The sequence below is a fragment of the Canis lupus genome, chromosome 16, assembly GCF_048164855.1.
Source record: "Canis lupus baileyi chromosome 16, mCanLup2.hap1, whole genome shotgun sequence".
Classification (NCBI taxonomy): domain Eukaryota; kingdom Metazoa; phylum Chordata; class Mammalia; order Carnivora; family Canidae; genus Canis; species Canis lupus.
In genome coordinates, this window is record NC_132853.1 from 20,517,119 (window position 1) to 20,541,856 (window position 24,738).

At 37.1% G+C, this 24,738-nt stretch overlaps 1 protein-coding gene across 7 annotated transcripts; it reads left to right on the plus strand.

Moving 5' to 3' along the window:
* Window positions 1–1,821: 1,821 nt before the first annotated feature.
* On the plus strand, window positions 1,822–18,822 carry ZNF207 (zinc finger protein 207). 7 transcript variants are annotated; one of them, XM_072779450.1, is made up of 12 exons: window positions 1,822–2,006; window positions 3,454–3,581; window positions 8,608–8,746; window positions 10,346–10,516; window positions 10,644–10,719; window positions 11,226–11,273; window positions 12,348–12,418; window positions 14,479–14,636; window positions 15,803–15,895; window positions 16,908–17,150; window positions 17,744–17,903; window positions 18,080–18,822. In XM_072779450.1, exons 1-12 carry the CDS (start codon window positions 1,967–1,969, stop codon window positions 18,238–18,240), a joined length of 1,488 nt encoding a protein of 495 aa, XP_072635551.1. In that variant the 5' UTR covers window positions 1,822–1,966; the 3' UTR covers window positions 18,241–18,822. The 7 variants fall into 7 exon arrangements, with proteins under 7 accessions (XP_072635551.1, XP_072635554.1, XP_072635552.1 ...); XM_072779451.1 differs by having other exon boundaries at window positions 1,823–2,006; window positions 10,349–10,516; XM_072779453.1 differs by lacking the exon at window positions 11,226–11,273.
* Window positions 18,823–24,738: the final 5,916 nt, after the last annotated feature.

Consider the following 24,738-nt stretch of genomic DNA (forward strand, 5'->3'; position numbering starts at 1 on the left):
TGTAGGACTGGATCCCAGGACTCTTGAGATCATGACCTGAGCTGAAGGCAGATACTTAACCTACTGAGCCACCCGGGCGCCTTGATCAACCTATAACTTTTACTGCTGTCTTATTTTTTAAAGATTGTATTTATTTATTCATGAGAAACAGAGAGAGAGGCAGAGACACAGGCAGAGGGAGAAGCAGACCCCGCCAGAGGCAGCCGGATGCTGGACTCCATTCTGGAACTCCAGAATCACGCCCTGAGCCACCCCAGCGTCCCTGTTACTTTATATTGTGTTCTTCTGCTTGGGTCTTGCAAACAATTGTAAGAAAAAGGCCCTGTTGTGTGATGCACAGAGGCCTTCATAATTTAGCCTCTACCTGCTCCTTTTGCCTTCGTTTCTTATCACCCTCTCCCTTGCTAGCTCTGTCCTGGTCCCATTTCAAGGGGTTTCCCAAACAGGTCCCTTTTTACCCCCACACCCCTACCCCACCCCCCCGCAGCGTAGCAGTCTAAATTTACGCCTCTCTCTGTCTGGAATGCCCCCAGATAGCTGCATGTCTTTCTCCTTCGAATCAGTTTTCTTCACAGATGTTACGTCCTCAGAGCGAGAGTCAGAAACGCCCTACACAACCCACATCCCACACAAACCTCTGCCATCATCCCAGCAAGACTGTCCCGTCCCCTTCTACTGTTCAGCTCTTCTTCAGGACCCTCAGCACTCCCGACATTACGTCAGGATTATTCACTGTCTGCCTCCATCACCGCTCTAGGGTCTCATGCTGAGGTACTGGGGTCCAGGACTTTACTTTTTCTTTGTGGGGGATGGCGGGAATGGGGCGGGGTGGGTAACCGAATGACACAGTTCAGAGCCTCACGAGATGCTGCTGCCGGTGAATAGCTGGACTTCTTCCATTCCAGCCTGGATTCCTCTTCTTCCTCCCTGGAATTATCATCTCTTGCCGCCAGCCAGCGCCGTGAGCTCCGGCTCTATCTCAGGCGCCCAGCCTCAAAGACGTGCACTTTTTGCTCCTTCTGTGAGATTCTGTCTCTTCCACTTCCCTCTCAGAAGACCTTTCTTTTTCTTTTCTTTTTTTTAAGATATTTATTTATTTATTCATAGAGACACACACAGAGAGAGAGGCAGAGACACAGGCAGAGGGAGAAGCAGGCTCCATGCAGAAGCCCGATGCGGGACTCGATCCCGGGACTCCAGGATCAGGCCCTGGACCGAAGGCGGGCGCGAAACCGCTGAGCCACCCAGGGATCCCCTCAGAAGACCTTTCTTATCACTCCCAGTGGCCGCCAGGACCCCGCTGGGGGCTCCCCTCCGGAGGTCTGCAACACTTTGTATTTCCCCCACTCACGGCCTCGGTTACTCCTCTGCCACCCATCTCCGAATTACAAAGCGGAGGCTGCCGTTTCTTTAACTTCACCCGTAACAAGCAAATGCCCAACACTTACTACATCAACGATTCATCCGGGCAATGAAACGAAAGTTAAAAGTTGGGCTCTCTGTCTCATTATTCATGATTTGTAGTCTGTCCTTAATGACCCTAACCACCTTTCCAGGCTTTATTTCGGTTTTTTTTTTTTTTTTCTTCTTCAATTGGCGGGTGTCTCGGCGGCGTTCCTCAGGCGCCTGCCCCCTTACAAAGGAAACCCGAGGGATCACCAAGCGCCACCACGCGAGAGCCCGGATAGCTTACACCGACAAGATGGCGGCCGCACCTCAGCGGCCACGAGTCTCCACCCACTCAGGGAGGAGGCCTGCGTCATGTGACCCTTCCCGAGCCTGGCACCGCCTCCGGCCGCAGTGCCTGACGGGAGCAGAGCGGCGAACGAGGGCGTCGGCCATTTTGTGTCTGTTTCCTGTGGGACGCGGTCGTGGCCGTTGGCTCGGACGAGTGAGCGATTTTTGCCTCGTTTTTCCTGCTTGTCCCCCCCCTCCCCCCGTTTTACTTTGTCAGTAGAACGCAGTTATGGGTCGCAAAAAGAAGAAGCAGCTGAAGCCGTGGTGCTGATATCCTTTATCGGTTCGAAGTCGAGGCCGAGCGGGGGCGCCGGTTGGTGGTGGCTGGGACTGGGAGGCCTTGCTCCGGCCTGTGGCGGAGGGTGTCCGCGATCTAGGCCTCGAGGTGGGTGGCTTGGTGGCCAGAGCCGGATTTGGGAAGACTTCGCAGAAAAGGGAAGTCCCTAGGGCGAGAGGCTCTGGCAGTTGGGGGTCGTGGGGCTCCGTGACTCAGGAGGTTCTTGCTTCGGTGCTCCGTTGGACCCCGCCACCAAGGACAGTGTCCCCTAAGGATGTTCGGCCCCCCTCCGTTGTTTTGGTGCAGTTCAACAAAGGGACTTCTTTTCAGCATAATACGCTGATTGAGTACACGGAGGGTTAGGGAAGATCTTCCGGAGTCTTGTCACCCACTTTTTCCGTTCTATTGTAGATTCAGTGGTTAAAGGCTTGTGTTAGTCAACCCTGGTTTCGAAACAGCACCCCCCCCCCTTTTTCCTTTTTTTCTTTTTGGCCGGAGTTGGGGGGGAGAACTAGCTTCCGCGTCTCACCCGCTGGCGCCTTAATCTTCAAGGAGCGCTCTCAAGAGGGTGGAGTTTCTTAGGGTGTATTACCTGGCTTTGGAAGACTAAAAAAATGCTACTTATTGCTTACTAAAACGTGGCGTCTTTCTAATACTTTTTCCGGAAGCGCTAATACACCTTACATTAAAACTGATTTTACTCAGCTGTTTTGTACTTAAAAATTTCTTACAGAATTGCATTTATTTATATGCTTGTTGAAAAACGGTCACTAATTTTTTTCATGTGCTTTTAGGAAAACCTAGCTAATGAGATAAAAATGCTGTTTTATTAGTGTACGTCTCTGAGTTTTAACAGATTCTTGGCAACAAATTTGTAAAGGAGTTACAGCCTAATGGATTGTTCATACGAAATTATGTTATTCTTATCCACTATGAGCTTATTTTTGGATCTGAATAATATAAATATTCTCAAATTCCAGATATTGGGTAGATTTTTAATATTTCGATTATTTTTGTTTTCTACTTAATGTATTCTATTTTGAAATTCAGTGTGACATAAACTTGGGGATTTTTAAGCATTGAACTGTTCAGTCCACAGTGTGCTTTTTAATTGTTGAAATACCGAACGCAAAAGGCAGTTTCACTTAAATCTTTGTTAAATGTAGGGATTTGACAAAACTGTATTGCTGATTACTGAGATGTGTTCATTTGGAGGTGGTGAAGAGAGATTAAGGGTTTCCAGGAAACTTAATAGAATTACATAGCGAGATAATTCCAATTGTAGAATAAGTATCATAAGTAAAGTTTGTATAAAGTACATTTTTGTTTTTGGTTTTAACTTTTTATATTTTAACATTGCTTCTGTTCTCTTATAGGACACTTTTTTTTTTTTGTAACCAGTGTCTTTACTGTTTTTTGTACCTTAACAACATTGATCAGGTATTGTAATAGAGATTTTGATGATGAGAAGATTCTTATACAGCACCAAAAAGCAAAACATTTTAAATGCCATATATGTCATAAGAAGTTGTACACAGGACCTGGTTTAGCTATTCATTGCATGCAGGTAAGAATTTTTTTTTCTGTATTTAATTTTTATTCCCTTCTTTGGAAATCCCATGGAAAAAATTTTGAATTTGACAGCTGTAGGGTTTTGTTTATTGCAAAAGATCAGATGTGGTCAGTCAGCTTTTAAAAAAACCAGACACTTTTTTAGCCATTAAGATAATTGGGAGTTTTTTTTTTTTCCTTTACATTTAAGGAAAGTTTGTGTTGATAATGTTTATTTCTGAATTACTGATAATATTTTTTATCCTAGATGATCTTGGTGACAATTAAATTGAGGTCCCAAACTATCCCCTACTCTGTACTTGGGTTAAAGAACAAGGATCAGTGGCTTGAATTTTGTGGTCAGTCTGACCAGTTCTAATCCCATGAAAATTAATGCATAATTAGCTACCATTACTCACTGCCATTGAAGGATTTGTTATATTCTGTTGCCTGGGGATAGGCTTACTTCAGTTATTCCATGGACCTCTTTTGGAATGGTAACATTGGGTTTCATTTGGTAATTTCTGGTTTTCTTGAGTTTTTTCACTACTACGTAGGGAGAACTTTACAATTTATATTTTTAAAGACCTAGTAAGTGCCATTATGTCTTATTCAACGTTATTTCTTCTACTTTTGCCAATCCTAGAGCTGCCTGAATTTTTGCCTAATTGGACCCTAGAGAGATGTGAGATGAGCAAATCCCTATTCATTGGAAACTACTGTTGGTAGGAGGCAGGGAGGTAAATTAAAATAAGATGGTTCCCCAAGTTTAAAAATAAGTTTATGAAAGAAAGTAAGTTTATATAGATCGTTTTCACTTCAAGTATATCATTATAACAATAGTATCCATTCAAAAATATTTTAGAAAAAAAGTATTTTAGAGCCTGCTACGTGCTAGACTCACAATTCTCCACTGTGGCAATCACTAGTTACATGGGGCTATTTAAAAGAAGTTTATTTTATTTTATTTTTTTTTAAAGATTATCTATTCATAGAGACACACACAGAGAGAGAGGCAGAGGGAGAAGCAGGCTCCGTGCAGAGAGACTGACAGTGGGACTTGATCGAGGGTCTCCAGGATCACGCCCTAGGCTGCAGGCGGCGCTAAACCGCTGCGCCACCGGGGCTGCCCTAAAAGAAGTTTAATATAAAAATTAAATATTTAACATCTCTATCACATTATAGTCATATTTCCAGTGCTCAGTCAAATGTGGCTGGTGGATGACTATTGTATTGGCTAGTTCAGTTACAGATTATTACTATTTATCACAAAAAGTTCCTATGAGAGGGCATTGTGCTAGAGGCACTATGGGTATAGCAGTGAAAAAAAATCCCCATTGTGGAATTTAGATTTATATGGTGGAAGAAAATAAACTAAATATTTAGTTTGTTTTTTGGTGGTGATTGAGAAAACTAAAACTAGGTAGGGGGCATAGGGAGGGCCACAAGGTAGGAAAGGCCTGAATGAGAAGCTGACACCTGGGGGGATCCCTGGGTGGCTCAGCGGTTTAGCGCCTGCCTTCGGCCCAGGGTGTGATCCTGGAGACCCGGGATCGAGTCCCACGTCGGGCTCCCTGCATGGAGCCTGCTTCTCCCTCTGCCTGTGTCTCTGCCTCTCTGTCTCTCATAAATAAATAAAATTGAAAAAAAAAAAGAAGCCGACATCTGAACAGAGATCTGAAAGGAAGTAAGAGAAAGCTTCCAGGGAATAGCAAATGAAAGACCCTTACATATAGGAATATTTTCATATATGTATGTGTGTGTGTGTGTGTGTATTTTAACTTAATTTTTTTTTTTTTTTATTTATGATAGTCAGAGAGAGAGAGAGGCAGAGACACAGGCAGAGGGAGAAGCAGGCTCCATGCACCGGGAGCCCGATGTGGGATTCGATCCCGGGTCTCCAGGATCGCGCCCTGGGCCAAAGGCAGGCGCCAAACCACTGCGCCACCCAGGGATCCCTGTGTGTGTGTGTGTGTGTGTGTGTGTGTGTGTGTGTGTGTGTGTGTATTTTAAAGATTTATTTATTTATTCAGAGAGAGAGAGAGAGAGAGGCAGACACACAGGCAGAGGGAGAAGCTGGCTCCATGCAGGGAGCCCGATGTGGGACTCGATCCTGGGTCTCCAGGATCACACCCCGGACTTCAGGCAGTACTAAACTGCTGCACCACCGGGGCTGCCCCTATTCTATATTAATGGAATAGGAAAAGGAAACAGTGTGCTTTATATAGGAGGTCTTACTTACTGTAGGCTGCTTTTTTAAAATTCTGAATGCAATGGGAGGTTTGAGAGAGGTACAGCATACTCGGGGTCACTTTTTTTTTTTTTTTTTTTTAATGATTATCCTGGCTGTGGGGTTGAGATTAGGTTGCAGAGGGCAGTGAGAATACTTAGAATGACTAGAGTATTCCAGGCAAGAGGTGATGGTGACAGAGAACCAGAATTTTCTGGCAGATTAGATGTGGAGTATAAGAAAGTGAGGAGTTACAAGATCTGAAGGTTTTTGGTTTGAGGAGTGAGAAATGAGTATCCATGGACTGAGATGTACAAAGCTACAGAAGAATTGGCTTAGAGGTGAGGATATCAGCATTGTGTTATGTTTAAAAAAATTTTTTTTAAAGATTTATTTATTTTAGAGAGAGAGTGAGTGGAGGAAGGGGCAGAGGAAAAAAATCCTCAAGCAGACAACCCGCCAAGCATGGAGTAAGGTGTTGGGGGCTCAGTCCTACAGACCCATGAGATCATGACCTGAGATGGTCCAACCAAGAGTTGGGCACTTAAATGACTGAGCCACCCAGGTGCCCCAAGATTGTGTTATGTTAATTTTGTGTATGGGTGTTTAATGTTGAGAAGGTCTATTGAATATCCAATTGGAGATATATAAGCAGTTGTATCTATAAGCCTGAGGTTCAGAGAGGTGGAAGCTGGAGATAGAAATTTGGAAAGATACCATATAAGGATGGCTATTTTAACCCATGATATTAGATGTCTGTTCTTCTTAGGGAGTAGAATATAGATATAAAAGAGGTGCAAGGACTCCACTTTAGGCCACTCCCAGGATTTAAAGGTTGGAAGATTAAAATATAACCATTCAAGAACATTGAAAAGGTAGGAAATCCAAGAGAATAGTGCCCTGGAAACCAAATCAAATGTTTAAAGGAATTATTTAACTGAGTCAAATATGGGTGAAGTGTGGGTGGTAGATCAAGGAAGAAGGGACTGAGGTTGGATTAATCAAAGTGGAGGTCATTGGTCACTTACCAAGAGTGATTTCCTAGAAGGATGAAGATGAAAGCCTGATTGGGGTGCTTTTAAGAGAAAATAAGGAAAATAGGGAAGTAGAGGCACTCTTTCAAGAAGTTGTACTATAAAGAAGAGCAGAGAAATGGAATTGAAGTAGGAGATTAGCTAAATTATTTCAATAATGTCTTTAAGTCCTTCTGTTTTTATAGTCTTTGTGTAATTTTACAGCAGCCTGTGAGATAGGCATGGCAGTTAAATCAGATACATCCTCCCAATTGTAAACCCAGGACATTAATAATATAGATGATAAACCCAGGACATTAATAATATAGATGGTTCACATCAGTGTTTGCTCCTATTTTTTCAGCCAAGACCATATCAACTTCTAGGCAAGATTGTAAGAAATCTGATTCTGGCTGGGATATTGGGAGGTAGTTAGGTAAATCATGTTATTTTTCCTTTCTTTCCAACAGCTTTTGATATGTTCATCCTTGGCCTTATCATTTAGAAATATAACCAAGACTAAGTTAATGTGTACATGAATACAGTTTTATTTTTTGGAGAACATAAGAATTTATCTGCACTTGTCAAGAATAGTAACATTCCAAAAAACTTAAACGGTGATTAAGTCACTTGTTCAGCAGCTTTATTCATTGATGTTTTAATCACAATAAGGAGCAGTGGTTCAAGATTGATAAAAAATTATGGTATTTTCTGGATTTCATTTGCATGTCACTGCTTAAAATCTTTGAGATACATATTAAATAAGAAAATACTTAGCTTTTAAAATTATCTTTCTGTTCTTGGGTGAAAGTGTCTTGGGAGGAAAGAAAAATTGAGTTTGGACAAATTTGTCCAAAGCATTACTAGCCTAAATCAGTGGTTCTCAAGCTTGAGCATGCCTCAGAATCACCTGGAGGGCTTATTAAAGCACAAATTGCCAGCCTTACCCAAGAGTTTATGATGCTGTGGGGGTGGGGGTATCCTGAGAATTTGCATTTTTAATAAGGTTTCCGGTAATGCTGATAGTACAGGCAAAATACTTTGGCATTTTTTAGCCTAAGTTAATGGAAGATGCTGAAGAGCCAAGACCACAATTTTACCATATTGGCAGAAGTTACCCATGTTTGAGTCTTAGAGACATTTGTTCTAGCAAAAACTGTACAGTGGAAAAGAAATTGTAGATTTCCAGTGTTTTAGAATAGAACTTCTTCCTCATTTTGAAGTACCAAATAAATTGAGAGTAATGACAGGATCACTGTTATGGCAGTGTTAAGTGCCTGAGGTGTAATTCATTACTTATGGGTAATGCTAATTGTAAATGTTACTTTTGTAGTTTGTAACTATAGGCTTGTCTCAAGATCCATTCTTGGAAATTTTATTTTAATTCAATATAATATGGCGGATTCATAAGCTTTAAGTCAGACTTGAAATATGTCTGATTTGAGTAGGATTGCTAGTTCGTTGATGATACTTAAGCAAGATTGTAGTAAACTTGAATTGATGCTTATCGAATCCTTACTATGTGTTAGACATTCTACCAAGTGCTTTTCATGTTCATTATATTTTATTTAATCCTAAAATGATCCTAGGTGTTAGGTACTGTGGATGGAATAATCTTAAATGATTTGCCTAATCCCACATAGTTAGTAAGCAAAACTCTGGGGGTTGAATCCAGAGAGATTCACTATAGAACCAGTTATTCTTAACCATTATACTAAGTTGTTTTCTGAGTAATTTCAAATTACTCTTCAAGGACTTTATGAAGCACTTTATCTAATAGAAGTTTGTTTTAATATCAGGTGCATAAAGAGACAATAGATGCTGTACCAAATGCAATTCCTGGGAGAACTGACATAGAATTGGAAATATATGGTATGGAAGGTATTCCAGAAAAAGACATGGATGAAAGAAGACGACTTCTTGAACAGAAAACACAAGGTAAAGGGCAGCCTGGGTGGCTCAGCGGTTTAGCGCCGCCTACAGCCCAGGGCATGATCCTGGAGACCTGGGATTGAGTCCCGTCAGGCTCCCTGCATGGAGCCTGCTCCTCCCTCTGCCTCTCTCTCTGTGTCTCTCATGAATAAGTAAAATCTTTAAAAACATTTAAAAGTTAAAAAAATATATTTAAAAAAAGAAAACACAAGGTAGATACTAAGATGTATGCATTTTTCATAACACAACTTCACTAATGAGAGCATTACGACCACTTTGATGTATAAATTTAATAGTGGATGTTAGATTTATTCAAAATTCCAATTTTGTTTTATAGTTTTTTTATGTCTTTATGTTTAGAATTGTATATTTGATTTGTGTATATATGTAATACTAAATGGATGATTCCAAATACTTTATTATGTTTTTGTTCCTAACTGGATTCCAAGTGGAATTAGCAAGAGTTGAAGTTTTTGAAAATCGTTTTGATTTGATTATATTACCACTAATAGTAAAATATTTTTTAGTGCTATTATTTGTCTTGGAATTTGTGATCACTGTCCAGATGGTAGAAGTCATTAATCACATAGAAAATTACTTAAAGATTTTATTGAGAAAGAACCTAGGTAAGTGGGGGGTGCAGGGTGGTCAGAGAGAAAAAGAGTGAGAATCTCAAGCAGATCCTGTGCTGAGCTGGGGAGCCCAGACGTGGAGCTTGATCTCTGTGACCCTGGGATCATGACCTGAGCTGAAATCAAGAGATCCTCAAATGACTGAGCCACCCAGGTGCCCCATGAAATTTCGTTTTTTTATTTAAGTAAGCTGTACACCCAATGTAGACTTTGAACTCGAGACCCCAAGATCAAGAGTCCCATGCTCTACTGACTGAGCCAGCCAAGTGCCCAGAAACTTTTTGTTTTGAAAAGTCTTGTGGAGGGTGCCTGGGTAGTTCAGCGGTTGAGCATCTGCCTTCAGTTCAGGGCCTGATCCCATTCCAGGGATCGAGTCCTGCATTGGGCTGCCCGCAGGGAGCCTGCTTCTCCCTCTGCCTATGTCTCTGCCTCTCTGGGTCTCTCATGAATGAATAAATAAATATCTTAAGAACAAAAGCATTGCAGAGAGGTCAGACCTTTTTATCATAGTTTACCTTTTGGGATAAAATAGAAATCTGTTTTTTAATAGAAAACTGAGTTAGGGGATCCCTGGGTGGCGCAGCGGGTTAGTGCCTGCCTTTGGCCCAGGGCGCGATCCTGGAGACCCGGGATCGAATCCCACATCGGGCTCTCGGTGCATGGAGCCTGCTTCTCCCTCTGCCTGTGTCTCTGCCCCTTTGTCTCTCTCTCTGTGACTATCATAAATAAATAAAAATAAAAAAAAAAACTGAGGAAAATTACTTTCATCTATCAGACGAGGGGAAGTACTTTAGTTAACCTTGTTTAATATAGGTTGAAAATACATTTGAAGAGTAAAAAGAACAGTAGTGACTAAAGCTTTTTGTAAGGAAAATCTCATGAGCTAATTGCACTGAAATAATTTTTTTTAATGTTGACTGTCAAATTTGCTGAGTTTTTATTTTATGGGAAAAACTAATTAAAACTTTTTTAGCAGAGAGTCAAAAAAAGAAGCAACAAGATGACTCTGACGAATATGATGATGATGACTCTGCAGCTTCAACTTCATTTCAGCCACAGCCTGTTCAGCCTCAACAAGGTTATATCCCCCCAATGGCACAACCAGGATTACCACCGGTTCCAGGAGCACCAGGAATGCCTCCAGGTATTACATAAGGTTTCTTAAAATTTAAAATTTTAAGGATTTTTTTTTTACGGTGTAGTAGTATTAAAATCTTTCTCTTACTCCTTTAATATTTGTGATTTTTCGTTGTTGAAATTCTTATTTATAGGCATACCTCCATTAATGCCAGGTGTTCCTCCTCTGATGCCAGGAATGCCACCAGTTATGCCAGGCATGCCACCTGGGTAAGAGAACTTTTAATTGACTTGTGGGCTTGTGCCTAGTAATGATCTTTTTCAACTTGGGTGTTGTAAGAATTTTAAAATGTTACTTTGCCCTTTTTTTCTTCTTCTAAAAGGTATGGGCTCCATAAATATTAAACTTGTGTAGTAAAGGAGTCTACCAATAAATTAAAGGAATATAAATTTGCCTCTGAAAAGCATAGATTTTTGGGTTTTAGGATGTCTGTAGGCAGCCATCTGCTTCAATTGCATCTGATGTAATTAAAGTAGTTGGTTGTAGATTTATGTTTCTGAGATTCAGAACTGTCCATGACACTTTGTAGTTGTGACAAGAAGCAAACTCTGTAAATGATATTATTTGTCAAATCATCAAGAACTAAACTGAATATGAGGTGCTCTGCCTATCACTTTTACTTAAATATTGTTGGATGTGAAAGGTATACAATACACTTTCCCACTGTATTTTGAAAATCACAGTTAGATTTTGATTTTGTCATACATTTTCACAGATTGCATCATCAGAGAAAATACACCCAGTCATTTTGCGGTGAAAACATGTAAGCATCTCATTCATAATGTAATTCAGGAGGTATAATCATAATGTCATTTTTTTGTGTGTTTAATGGTATCTATTCAGTTGACTTCAGAAATTTTCTAACCTTCTTCTCTAAAACTTCTAAAATGTGTAAGCTAGTTGACACAGGTCTCTTAATGGAGGGAGAGAAAACATCTGTGAGGAAATAGTAATAGATCCATATAATATAAATAAAGCATTTTCTAAATGTGCAGCTGTTTTTCCCCAAACTGCTGAAGTAATGGAATTTAGCAAAATGTGTTGTTAGAAAGAATAGATATTCTTTTGCCAAATTAAATGCTTTATTATTATAGAAGGTAATTGGGTTTTCTTGTAATGAAATCTATAGAAGTTAATCTTTTGATTAAGTCCTCAATTAAGAATTCACAAATTTGTAACTTTTTAAGTGAATTGGACACTGATATTTGAAGGTGAGCTCTTTTAGGGGAAGGAAAATAAATACGGTTCTGTTTTTAATCATGGCTCAGTGTTAGGTAGCTATTATAAGTAGATATAGGCAATTGTATGAATTAGTTTTGACTGTTTAATTTTGGTGGTAGGGTTTTGTTTTGTTTTGTAATCCTACCCCCCAAGAAAAACTTTACTCCACGGTGTACATTCAGTATTTTCCTTTGGAAAAATAATCTGATGACTCTGAAATAGTTCTTCCTTTTTATTTACGTTTTGTGTGAATATTTTCCAAGTGAGACAAAGGTGATTTTGATTTCCAATCATACATTTTAGATGAGGCCTCTTGTATATATTAAGGAAGGATAATTGTTCTCAGTGACTTTAAATATATGAAAGTGTTTTGTTAACAAAGACTGGTTTTTCCCCCTTTATTTTACTGGTAAACCCAAGAGTTTGCTGGTTTTTAGAGGATTTATTTTGATAGAATTGTTTTGGTGTTGTGTGTTCCTTCAGCTTGATTGATTTCAATATTAGGGGTCAAATTCAAGTCTTTTATCTGTTGTTTCAGGCTTTAGCCAAAATATTTTCTAATGATTTATACTGTTAATTAACTTGGGTTTGTTTCTTGAAATTTGCTTTCTAATAGAATGATGCCAATGGGTGGAATGATGCCACCTGGACCAGGAATACCACCTCTGATGCCTGGTATGCCACCAGGTATGAAATGTTATAATTTCCTTTTTAATATGACTGGCATGTTTTATTAGCTATTTTGGACATAGGTTTGTGGATGTTCATTTGTAATTTATAATTTCATAGGTTGGTGAGTTCTTTTTTTTTGATTATTTGGAGAGGTGTTAGCATGGACTGTGTGCTTTTGGTTTTTGGTTTTTGAGGGCATTTTTTTTTTTAATAATAAATTTATTTTTTATTGGTGTTCAATTTGCCAACATACAGAATAACACCCAGTGCTCATCCCGTCAAGTGCCTCCCTCAGTGCAAGTCACCCATTCACCCCCACCCCCCGCCCTCCTCACCTTCCACCACCCCTAGTTCGTTTCCCAGAGTTAGGAGTCTTGGAGTCTTGATGTTTTGTCTCCCTTTCTGATTTTTTTTTTTTAAGGTTTTATTTATTTATTCATTCATAAGAGAGACAGAAAGAAAGAGGGGAGCAGAGACACAGGCAGACGGAGAAGCAGGGAGCCCGATTCGGGACTCGATCCTGGGACTCCAGGATCACGCCCTGAGCCAATGGCAGGCACTAAACTGCTGTGAGCTGCCCAGGGATCCCATGTTTTTGAGTTTTGAAACAGATAATAAACAGGTTTTGAAGCAGTCAAAATGAGTCGCAACCTATGCACCAAAGTTCATATATCTAAGAGGGATTGTATTTGTTAGGAATGTTTTAGACAAGGGGAAAAAGTATTTTAGATGAGTAACAGAGTCTTTTGACAAGTAATGGAGAAACTGATCAAACCATATTTAAAAATATAGGCATTTTTTGTCTCAACAAAAAAAGAAAAGTAGCTTCAGTGGCTGGTGATATCAAGAACCCATGTATTTTATTTTTTTATTTTTTGGTTAACTGTAGCTTTTCTCCCTCAGACACATCACTCAGTTGTTAGAACTCTGCCAAGAAAGGGTGTCAACAGCACAGTGCTCTTCTTTTATTAACTCTCCCAGAAGCTTCCTAGCTTATTACCGTTGGCCACAAACAGGTCTAACGGACCCTCTAGCTGAGAGAAGCCTGTAAAAAACAAAAACCTTATCTTGACTTTGTATCCTATAATGTGGGGAGTGGAATATGGTAAGCCAAGTAGGTGTGCCACAGAGGCCTTCATGAGGCTTTCTCAGTTGGTTTCCTTGCTTTTTTTTTTTTTTTTTTAATTTTTAAAAAATTTTTTTGGTTTCCTTTTTATATGTAATTCTAGCAAGTTTGTTTTGCAGTTGGTAGCAGATTTAGAAGTGCATTAAGTGATAGTTGTTGTAAGAGGAACAGGAAAAATAAAGCAGCAGCAAAATTAGCATCATTGCCAGAGCAACCATTAATTTGTACAATAGCTCCATATATCTTATATTTTGAGATGGTTTTAGGCAAAGTTATGTTGAAGTATGAAGAGTGCACTAGTGATGGATTTTATAAGAAAATTTATTTCAGGTGCTTAATGAGAGGCACCTGGCTGGCACAGTCATTAGAGCATTCAACTTGATCTTGGGTTTTGAGTTTGAGCCCCATTGTTGGGTGTAGACATTACTTAAAGATCATCTCTAAAGTGCTTACAGAAACAAATTACTGGTTTAATTAATTAGCTTATTATTAGTTAATAAATTGTTAGTTTTCTGGAAAAATATTTATGGGTATATGACCTACCTATGTAAAAACCTAAAGTTTTTACAGTAATTTGAGTTCAGAGAGCATCCAGCTGTTGGATGATGGAAGTAATTCTCATGTGTCACAAGTTTGCCAAATCAGTAACATCAGTAAGCTTAATTGCTGCTTTCCTCATATATAGAATCTCTAGTGGTATCTCATTTCCCAAAATTCTGAGGACACACAAAGGAATAGAAAGGTTGAGGCAAGATTGTTCCAGTGGACAAATGCCTAAGTTGTTTGGATTTCATTGAATTGAACAGTTCATCAGTAACTTTGTAGTATTAGAAGCTTGCTTTATTTATTTACTTGTTTGCTTATGAGAGCATGTTAATGAAGTTTTGGGAACTTTTTTTCTGAACTAAATGTTTCAACATACCCATTCCCCTACATTTCTTCTCTACAGGTATACCCCCTCCTGTTCCCCGTCCTGGAATTCCTCCAATGACTCAAGCACAGGCTGTTTCAGCGCCAGGCATTCTTAATAGACCACCTGCACCGACAGCAACAGTTCCTGCTCCACAGCCTCCAGTTACGAAGCCTCTTTTCCCCAGTGCTGGACAGGTAAGGTGACATTCCTGGAAAGGAGTCCACGTATAGTTAAAGGTAAAGTGTAGTTGTTTATAGAAATCCTTGAAACTGTTATAGGTCAATTTTTTTGTTTATAATCTTTTTAATATAATTTATTAAATACAAAGAAGTGTCCTGTTCTCTTCCATGTTTACACACATTGATTTCCTCTACTCAAAAAAGATTGACTAGAGCCAGATAGTTTTGTTTTGTTTTGTTTTGTTTTTTTTCATAGCTGTGAACTCTGGTTATTCCTTAGCTTTAGTTAGAAATGAAAGTTTAATTTCTGGGGACTTAAATACAAGATAATGTTTAGAGGTCCTCCTTTATCTCTTAAACTGTGAGTGGAATAAACCAGAGTCAAAGGTGAAAATCCTAAGATCTCAGCAAATCATTTGTTGGACTCCTTATGACAATGCTATACTTTGGGAGGAAGGATATCATTTGACTCACTTATTAGACTTAATCTTTTTATTTTTTTTATTTTTTTAGACTTAATCTTTCCTACTGAATTTGTCTTTTTCAGAACTCAGAAGTTAAAGATGCTTTCATTATATATAGTATCTGTATAATTGTGATTTTTTTTTCTTTTTTGTCCCAGTTATATTAAAAATTAAACAGATGTATTCAGAATTAAGATCAGGATGTATGTTTTCTATTTTTCAATTTAACATAGAGGTTTTCTTTTCTTGATTTTTTTCAATTTGTAGTTGCTAAATTACACGCATTACTTATTAAGTCCCCTGTAAGCACATAACTTAGGTTTTTCAGGTGGGTGGGGATTTTGTTTATTGAGAGATGTCAAACTTAGGACAAAAACCTTGTCATTGATAGAGAATTGGATTGAAGTGTCAGTAGTAATGCATCTTTATTCTCAATTGAAGGTATCATTTTTGAAATAGCACAGTGCAAAAACACATCCAGTTTTAGAAAAGAAACTGGTTAGGTTTATTGGTATAGAATAAAAAACTTTTTTTTGAGGCTCATACTGTTGCTTTGTATATTGTAAATGCATTAACTGCCTCTTTAAATCAGATTTGATTGCATTATATTTTGCGTTTGTAAAAATGCAATCTATACTGAAAAAAAGTCTACCACGTGGCTTATTTTCACCCATTTGTTTGGAGACTTTTCACTGTTTCCTTTCTTTTATGCTACAGATGGGGACACCTGTAACAAGCTCAAGTACAGCTTCATCCAATTCAGAAAGTCTGTCTGCATCTTCTAAAGCTCTGTTTCCTAGCACAGCACAAGTACGCAGGAAGTTGCAGTTTAAAATTGTTAAAATGGCTTTATAAACTTAACCCTTTGGACCCTACTTTAAAACTAAATCTTTTCCCAAAAATATACTGTTTAATTTTTTTTTAAGTAAAGTTAATGGTATAAAAATCAATGGTATTTGAAAATTTGAACTCATTAACAGAAAAAATGTACCCCAAACTCCTAAGGTTCTAAAGGGTTAAAAAGCATGTAAGCAGTAAATGGGTTATAGTGGCCAATGGTTACCCTGATGCATGATTAAGCTTTTTTGATTTATGCTGTTTAATGCATCACGTATAATGTAAGGGAATTTAGTACTCTGCATTTGGTTCTAAAGTTGGCCTAAGTCCTCATGTTTCAGATGTTTGGTATTACGGGAAGTAACTCGTTTATTACTGGTAACTTTATGCTTAGAAGATCCTACTAAACCCTTTGGTCCATGATAATCATCTAGCCATTGTTAATTGGGAGGACATTGTATTATCTATATAAAAATAATTTCTGAAGGGACATCTTGAACATGTCACCACTGATATACTGTATATGCTATGCTTAGTAACAAATTTATCCAAACATTTTTATTTTTGTAATTTCTAACTTTTTTTTTTTTGAGGTGCTTGGTAGATTAAACTAATCTAGAGTAGTAAAAGTAGAACATGCTATTCTGATAAACTGTATTTCATAAGTCTGAAATAAATGCAAAGCTTTGAATAGCAATTATATATAGCAAGTAAAGTTTGGTGAGAAGGTAGATAACATCTTAGAAGTTACATTTGCAGTCTTGTTTTATTTCCACTGTTGAGTTTTGGATGTGACTTTGACTCAGCATCTTTTGATATTCTTACGTATCTTGATTTTTGCAGAGTTTTTATTATGTTAACTTTGTTTTAATTTCATTTAAAGTTTGGTCCTTTATTGAATGTTGGTATCTCACTTAAGTTAATTATAGTAGATATATTCAATTTTGCGTTTTATGTTCCATTAATGAAAGATTGTGTTTTCCAGGCTCAGGCAGCTGTCCAAGGACCTGTTGGTACAGATTTCAAGCCCTTAAATAGTACCCCTGCAACAACTACAGAACCCCCAAAGCCTACGTTCCCTGCTTATACACAGTCTACAGCTTCAACCACTAGTACAACAAATAGCACTGCAGCTAAACCAGCAGCTTCAATAACAAGTAAGCCTGCTACACTTACGACAACCAGTGCAACCAGTAAGTTGATCCACCCAGATGAGGATATATCACTGGTAAGTTTTTTATAGGCTTTTAACTAGCATAGTTTAAATACCATTGTAGCAACTTTTTAAAAAATATTAATTTGTTCAGTCATCTTACAATCAAATTTGATGCTTACTATGTGGTTTTTATTATTCTGATTTTTAAGAACCACAAAATAAAGTGAATATTGTGTTTTGATCTTAGACACACTCTTTCCTCTGCTCCCAGACTATTTTTAAAAGAAAACAGTAAGTTGGGTTCTTAAGTCAAAAATCATTTTAGTTACACATATATTAGTAAATGATGAAATTGTTAAATGTGAGGTAGATTCTACAGATCCTTTGAAGCTTATCTACTTTATTCACTAGACGCTTTCTTACTGAGGCAGTGTATAATTCCTGGAATGTTGTTAGCTATTTTTCAAATATAAAATTAGGTGAGGTTTTCTTGAGGCATTGAGATTTAAATAGTTGAACTGGTTTGTGGAGGAAAAATAATGATTGGGAAGTAAGGGTACATTTTTAAAAAGTTACTCTGTAAGATTTTGGATGTTTGCCTTTTATGCTTAATGACTTTCTGCATCCATTCAGATGTTTAACATTGTGTTTATTTTTATTTGTAGGAAGAGAGAAGGGCACAGTTACCTAAATATCAACGTAACCTTCCTCGACCAGGACAGGCTCCTATTGGTAATCCACCAGTTGGACCTATTGGAGGTATGATGCCGCCACAGCCAGGCATCCCACAACAACAAGGAATGAGACCCCCAATGCCGCCTCATGGTATTTCTTTTTAGAAATTTATTTCTGAATTATTTATTTATTGTATTTATATTTGCTATATTTGTATGTAGTGGGTTTTCTGAGTATACACATAAATTTATCTGCAAAATACATTGCATTTAAAAGTATAAAGCACAAACTCAATCTATTTTTTGTGTTTTAAATGTGTTTTTTAGGTCAGTATGGTGGTCATCATCAAGGCATGCCAGGTTACCTTCCTGGTGCTATGCCACCGTATGGGCAGGGACCGCCAATGGTACCCCCTTACCAAGGTGGGCCTCCTCGACCTCCGATGGGAATGAGACCTCCTGTAATGTCGCAAGGTGGCCGTTACTGATCTTACTTCATCCAATCTAATAGGTTTGGAGATTAAACCTTTTCTCAACTTGTGCTGTTTATATAGCCAAGCTTCCGTCAATAAGGCTTCATTGTGACTTTAACAAACATTATCTTCCCACATACCAGGAACTATTGGACATTTATTTTACATGGGAAAAATTATTTGGAATAATAAAGCAGGAACTTTTCCTGAAGTTGCAATTTATACTGTATGGCTTCTTTTTCATGTTTCATCTAGGTTTTTAGAAGTGAAGTATAGTAAATTTGGTTCGTTATATTGTGAAGGCGCTGGAATTACATGAACATACCACCTTAATAAAGGCAAGTTCTGTAAGCTTACATTGCTATTTGTAAAGTTATGCCTTCACAGCATTTCAGATGCTGTTGGACTTCATGTCCCCAACCTAGCTTGGTGAGGGCTGTAACTGTTTCCAAGACCTGTACATTGGAAGTCTGAATGTATAACAATATTTAATGTATTTAGAGTTCCTCATGTTGCAGGGTTTAAGAAATCTGACCCACCAAGGTCATGTGACTTTTCTGTACTGTTAAACTTCATTGTAATAAAATGAGAGAAAAACTTATGCCTTTTTATTCATAACCCAGCTGTGGACCACTGCCTGAAAGGTTTGTACAGATGCATGCCACAGTAGATGTCCACATAATAAAATTCATAGTTACTGATACAGTTTTGATAAATCATTGGATTCTGTCTTTGAATTGTAGGTGTTGCTTAGCTGCATGTTTTAAACTGGACATTATATATAGAATTGTATGTTAGTGCTTAAGTTGACAGAAAAACTTAGGTATATATGAGTCTTATATAGTGGGTATGAAATCTTTATATTGTGTCACCATTCCTCACCCTTGGTGTCACTACATTAGATGTCCTAGATACTTAAAATGTAAACCTTAGTATGTCCTCTTCCCTGCTGATAAAGCTTAGAGCCTAGTGCCAGACCCATTCATTTCCTTCTGATTATTTTTGAGACTGCAATACTGCGTGGACCTCAGAAGCTTTTCAGGTGCAAACTTCTAGAAGCTTAGGTGCATGCAGTAATAGTTTTTTTGCTGTTAATGGGTTGGAATCTTTTCTAAGTATAATGCCAAATGATCTAAATGTGCCTCTGTTAGGATGGTTAACAGATGGATTCAAAATTTTTTATTTTATTATGCTCCTGGAAATTACATTATTTCTTTAAGATGGCTACCTTCTTTTATTATAAATCCTCAGTGGTTTTTCTCTTAACTTTTTCATTCTTGGGAATTTGAATGTTACTGTGTCCTGTGAACAACTTTTTGGTAGAGGTGACACTGCTATTCAATGTATCTTTGTGTTACAAGTCTCCTACAATAACAGCTCTTGTTGACATTTTTTGGCATCCATTTTTTTTTTTAATCTATTTTTGCAGGGTAGTTCTGTGGTTATCTATGATCAGATGACCTGCATAAAGCATAATTATTAATACAATGAGCTCAAGTTGAGTTTTTCTCAACATAAAGTTAAGACTTCTAAGAAAATGGTGATAATTCTTTATAACCTATATGTGAAGGTGTAGATACGACATGAAATCGGGGTTTTGGCTTTGAAAAAAATTTTTAATCTTGTAAGAAAATACTGAAAACTGTTTTAATCATAAAGAGTCTGTATTTAAGCAACAAGTGAAAGTCATTCATTTAAGCAACAAATATTTACAAAGCTGCATGCTGTCTTAAATCGGATATTTTGCTCCAGTGAAATGTTTTATAGCTCTTTTCTTATACCATTGAAGTTCAGAAAAATTCAGTAGCTTGAAAAGGCAGCATCTGTGTATTACCAAGAACGCGTTTCTTCTGCCAGCAGCTAAGGCCCATACCCTTTCCCTTACCAAACACCTGCTTACTAAGTAGTTTTGGAATTAATATTAACACTTAGATTTGGCAGCACATTTATCAGACTGCCAAAGAAGAACTTGTGTTGAAAATCTGTAAGTTAAAATGGCATGATTACGTTTAGAATAATTAGATAGGAAATGTTTTCCGAAACCAAATGTCTCTCAGGCATTTAACGTACAGGCTTAATTAACAACAAAATACAAACGGGTTAGTAATGTTTCAAAAATTAATGCAGAGCATTATTTACATTTAATGCAATGATAACATATTTTATATCAAGGTTGCTTTCTGAAGTCTGAAGGGAGAAAATCTTACTGCTTTTAAATAAATTGTAGAGCTTTACTTTTAATTAAAAGTTAATCCAAAGTGTTATGCATGTCACTTAAGCACACCGTCTCCTGTGTTGTGTTAGGTATATGGCTCAGATGGTGCCCATTTGGTATATTTTAAGTATAATATATGCATGCATCAGCATAATTAAGCTTCTAGAAAATCCCTTTTACCTAACTGCTTCTGGGGTCCATAGTGTGGTTAAATCATGAATGGAACAAACCATGTTGAAATAATTAACTCTTACTTTGACTTATCCTTCCCTTAAATAGTAGATGGAGTTGAGTTGAAGTAAACTTCCATCTGCCCTCACAGAAGACATCCTTTAGGACTTGCTATATTCATTCAGGCAGGCATTGTGATTGCCATAATTTAGGAAGTTGTAAGATTAATGGGATTGCCAACTTTGGCTCTCCCTTAGTCCACTTCTATATCACCTTAAAAAAAAAAAAAAAAGCCAAAAAAGCGACTTAACGTTTTGTCTGGCACTAGTTTCTATTGTGTGTTGATTTTACCTACTGTATGTATGACAGAACAAGACCAGCAAGTGAGGATCAACTTTTGAGTGGCTGCTGGAATTAATCATTTAATTTGAATACTTCTATTTTTAGTAATGATTGCACACATTTACCATTAGGAATTGGAAAAAGACTCCTAGTGTACTCCTATTCCACTGATCAAATTACATATTAAGCTTAAACTCAGCTTAATTGAACTTAGTTATTTGGGGGAAGATCCCCCAACAAAAAAAAAGTATGGGTTCAGAGTGAAATTATAGCAGACAATAGTTTTTTTGTTTTTGTTTTTTTTTTTAAAGAGCTGCTCTTTTTTCCTTTGCTTGCTTGATCATTGGGACTTTTTTTTTAATGCATGTCTTTTAAATTAATTGGGTAATGTTTTTCTAAAATTAAAATTTTCTTCTTCCTATAGCCCTGCCATAGGACAGGCTGAGGCTGAGTCTCAGTGTTGCCCTGTTCAGTCTGAGGCAAGTGGGATTTATTTTATTCCTTATAGGGGCTTTCACAGCTTTATGGCTGTTGGATATTTATGTCCCCAAACTTGCAGCAAGTTTGGTGAAGGCCCCTAAATTTAATTAAACTTAGGATTTTTATACTCTTTTGGCAGAGAAGGCTCTATATTAATATTCACGTTTGACTGTGGTGTTAATAAAAAGTATTTGATATATGTAATCTTACGTAATTTATTTTGTGTTAACAGCCTCAGTATAGCTGGTACTGCTATATCAATCTTTAGTAATTTGACAAAATTTGACATTCTTGATTTGGAGGCATGAAATGTTTTGTTCAAATTTTCCACTTTCACTTTTAGGAAAAAGTTACTAGACGTTTTCTTCTCAAACTATTAAATTTAACTTCATGGATAAGTTTGATCATTGGAAATACCACAGGATACTGAAATCTGCATTTTTAATCCCAAAGTTATGCATTGAACATTAAGGTTGAAGGGTCATGTGGAAATGCTTGTGATTTTTAATATTTTCAAACTTCACCACATTAGAGCAAATGTTAATGTAGAGCCCTTGTGAAGAGTGGGAAGGTGGTGTGTGGTATGTATGCATATACACTACACATTTGATAAGATAAAAGGATAATTAAAGGGTTTGGGAATTGCAGACCTGTCAGTATGGCTAGATTACTAATTTTCAGGTAATCAAACAAATAGAATCATAAATGTAAAGCTAGTACATTGAACTGTGGTTTTGGAATAATCGTTTTGAGGTTCATTTTCAGCCTTGCTGAACGATGTTTTAGGCAATATGCACACATGAAAAGTATCCACATATGATTCCAACTAAAATTTGCTTTTATCTGGTGAGAAACGTGTTTATGTGTGTGTGTTGTGGGAGGTAAAGAAGGAAATGGAAGATAGCCCAAAACATAAACCTGGTTTACTTTTGTTCCTTCCTGTGTTTAAGCGACACATCTGTTCTATCCAGATTGCATTTGCTTTTGAACAGTAACAGTGTGTAGGTACAGTGTTTAGCTAACCCAGGATTGTTTTCTATGTGGTTTTAATTCTTGAATGCATAATGAAGAGAAGTGTACATTAAATGAATTCCAAATTTTCACCTGTACAATTAGAACATAGGATTTTCTCTGTAACTGAATCATGGAAAAAAGATCTTAGTATTTGAAAAAAAAAATTTGTTACAGCAAAAGAATATATTTATAACCTGTTTGGCAATTACAGCTTGAGTCTCCTTAATTGGAGATGTTTTCTATTGAATCTACCATTACCCAATATGGTGAAATATTCAAGAGTGAGGCTGCTTGTCTTGATTCTAATAATTAGAATTGAAAATATTGAAATAGGGTGAAATAATTGAAATAGTTTGAAATAATTAAAATAGGCTTACATGCACACTTGAGTACTGGGAGTTGGAGGGATTTTCTAAGAGTGGCATAATTTGTTAATTTTCTTGATACCTCTGAAGTAGTATGATTTTGAGAATTACAAAACTTTCAGGTGTCTGTCCACTTCCACTGGTAAACTTCGTAAATGAAAGGAAATGTTGAACTAGCTATCTTACAGAGATAACATTTTGTTTTGAGTAAATGGATACTTGTATTGGTTAGGAGATAAAAAGCATTTAAAATATAAAAATTTTGTATAAATCAGGTATGTCTTTTAAAGAGGCAATATTTATTTCATTAAGTAATCTTTGTATGTTATTCTAAAACAAAGTCGGCTTTCTCTTACTGTAACTTTTATGGAAAACTCTTGTAGAAGGAGGGATTCAGTTATAAGACTATTCACTCTAAGGCAGGTTTGTAAGTAAACGATTCCCCTAGTTACACTTCTCCTTACTGTCTCATGACTTGAATATTAGTAAAGGTTACTCCCCCCTCCCTTTTTTTTTCTTTTTTTTTACCCTTTCTCAGTATTTTGTTTTCTGTCATCTGAATCATTTTAATAAATGACTTTTTGTTTTTCTAGCATAGAAATCCTTTAACTTCTGTGTGATATTTCTTGGCAAAATTGAGAAGCAGTTACTTTAATGATGTACATAGTGGTTATTCGTAATTTTGTGATTAATGTTGAATTTTCCGAACAATACTTTTAATAAAATATCTTGCTGTTAGGCATACCCTATCATGGGATGTAAATCAAACAAATGCTTAGGAAATGGGATACAGGACTTCAGTTTGAGCTCCCAAATACTTGAAATATCTCCCAACTTTTCCCCAGTGTCTTCATGTTAATACTTGGCATTTTTGTTGAGATATAGTAAGTTTGAAAGTAGCATTTAAAAAAAGATTTCTTTAATAAAGGTCAGAAGAGAATTGCTTTTTATAAGCATTGTTTATTCTGCTCTGAGCTGTATACATTCTTGTATAATAATTTGGCCGTAAAGGGAAGAGCCTTTCATTTTCCTAATTCTGGAAAAATAATAGCTTGAAACTATATGAATTTGAATATTTTGAAGCATGTCTTTAAATCTGTTCAATTAAGCTCATGTATCCTCAGGGAAATATCTTTATTTTACTAATAAGCAGGATGTAGAAGTCATATTAAGGCAGAAACTGAAGACCTAAAGGAACTCTTCACTGAAGCTAATTTGAACTATTACTATTTGAAGCAAATTGAATGCTGTATTATAAATCAAGACTGTTCATGATTAGGTTCATTAGGAGGCATATAATCAGCTATAATAGAATATGTGTATATGTTTAATCTTGATCAAATTAACTACAGAGAAGATACATGTGAGTAAACTACTTTAATGATTGATAACTTGGACCCCATTTATTAATTCTAAATGCTGTAATGTTGTGTAAGGTCGTCTTACGGCACAGCTTCAGTAATGTGCTTGTGTTTGGCCAGGGGTTTGTGTAATGTTGTATAAAGAGGGGAAGGCCTTTTCTGGAATTCTCTTGACCCCTTTGGCATTCTTACGGCGTCTGGGTTTTTGTGGGGATTTTTTTTTTTATTTTTTTATAAACCATTAATAATATTAAAGAGTCTGTATGCCTTCATCTTTGGTTAAATTTGAGAGGAGCTGGCAGTGAAATTTTTGATGCCCAACTTGGATAAAAATGAATGTTTCTTCAGTTTACTATACACCAATATTATTTGAGGGGAGAGGTCATTAGGTAATGTTGTTAGGCCTAAGAACCTTAAATGTAGCGAAAGGTAACAGCATTCTTGCTCCTGGTTTGCATTTGTGATTAAGGTTTCACTAAATCATTTATTATAACTAACGTTACTTTTAACATTTTGTTCATAAATATTTGAGCAATCAGATGAAAATAAAATTTGCAGCATCATT

Excerpts from the sequence above, each read along its gene's own strand:
- ZNF207 (XM_072779450.1), top strand. The coding sequence starts at position 1,967 with ATGGGTCGCAAAAAGAAGAAGCAGCTGAAGCCGTGGTGCT. Across the intron at positions 2,007-3,453 it reads GCAGCTGAAGCCGTGGTGCT|GGTATTGTAATAGAGATTTT; the intron begins GATATCCTTTAT and ends CAACATTGATCA. Across the intron at positions 17,904-18,079 it reads ACCCCCAATGCCGCCTCATG|GTCAGTATGGTGGTCATCAT; the intron begins GTATTTCTTTTT and ends TGTGTTTTTTAG.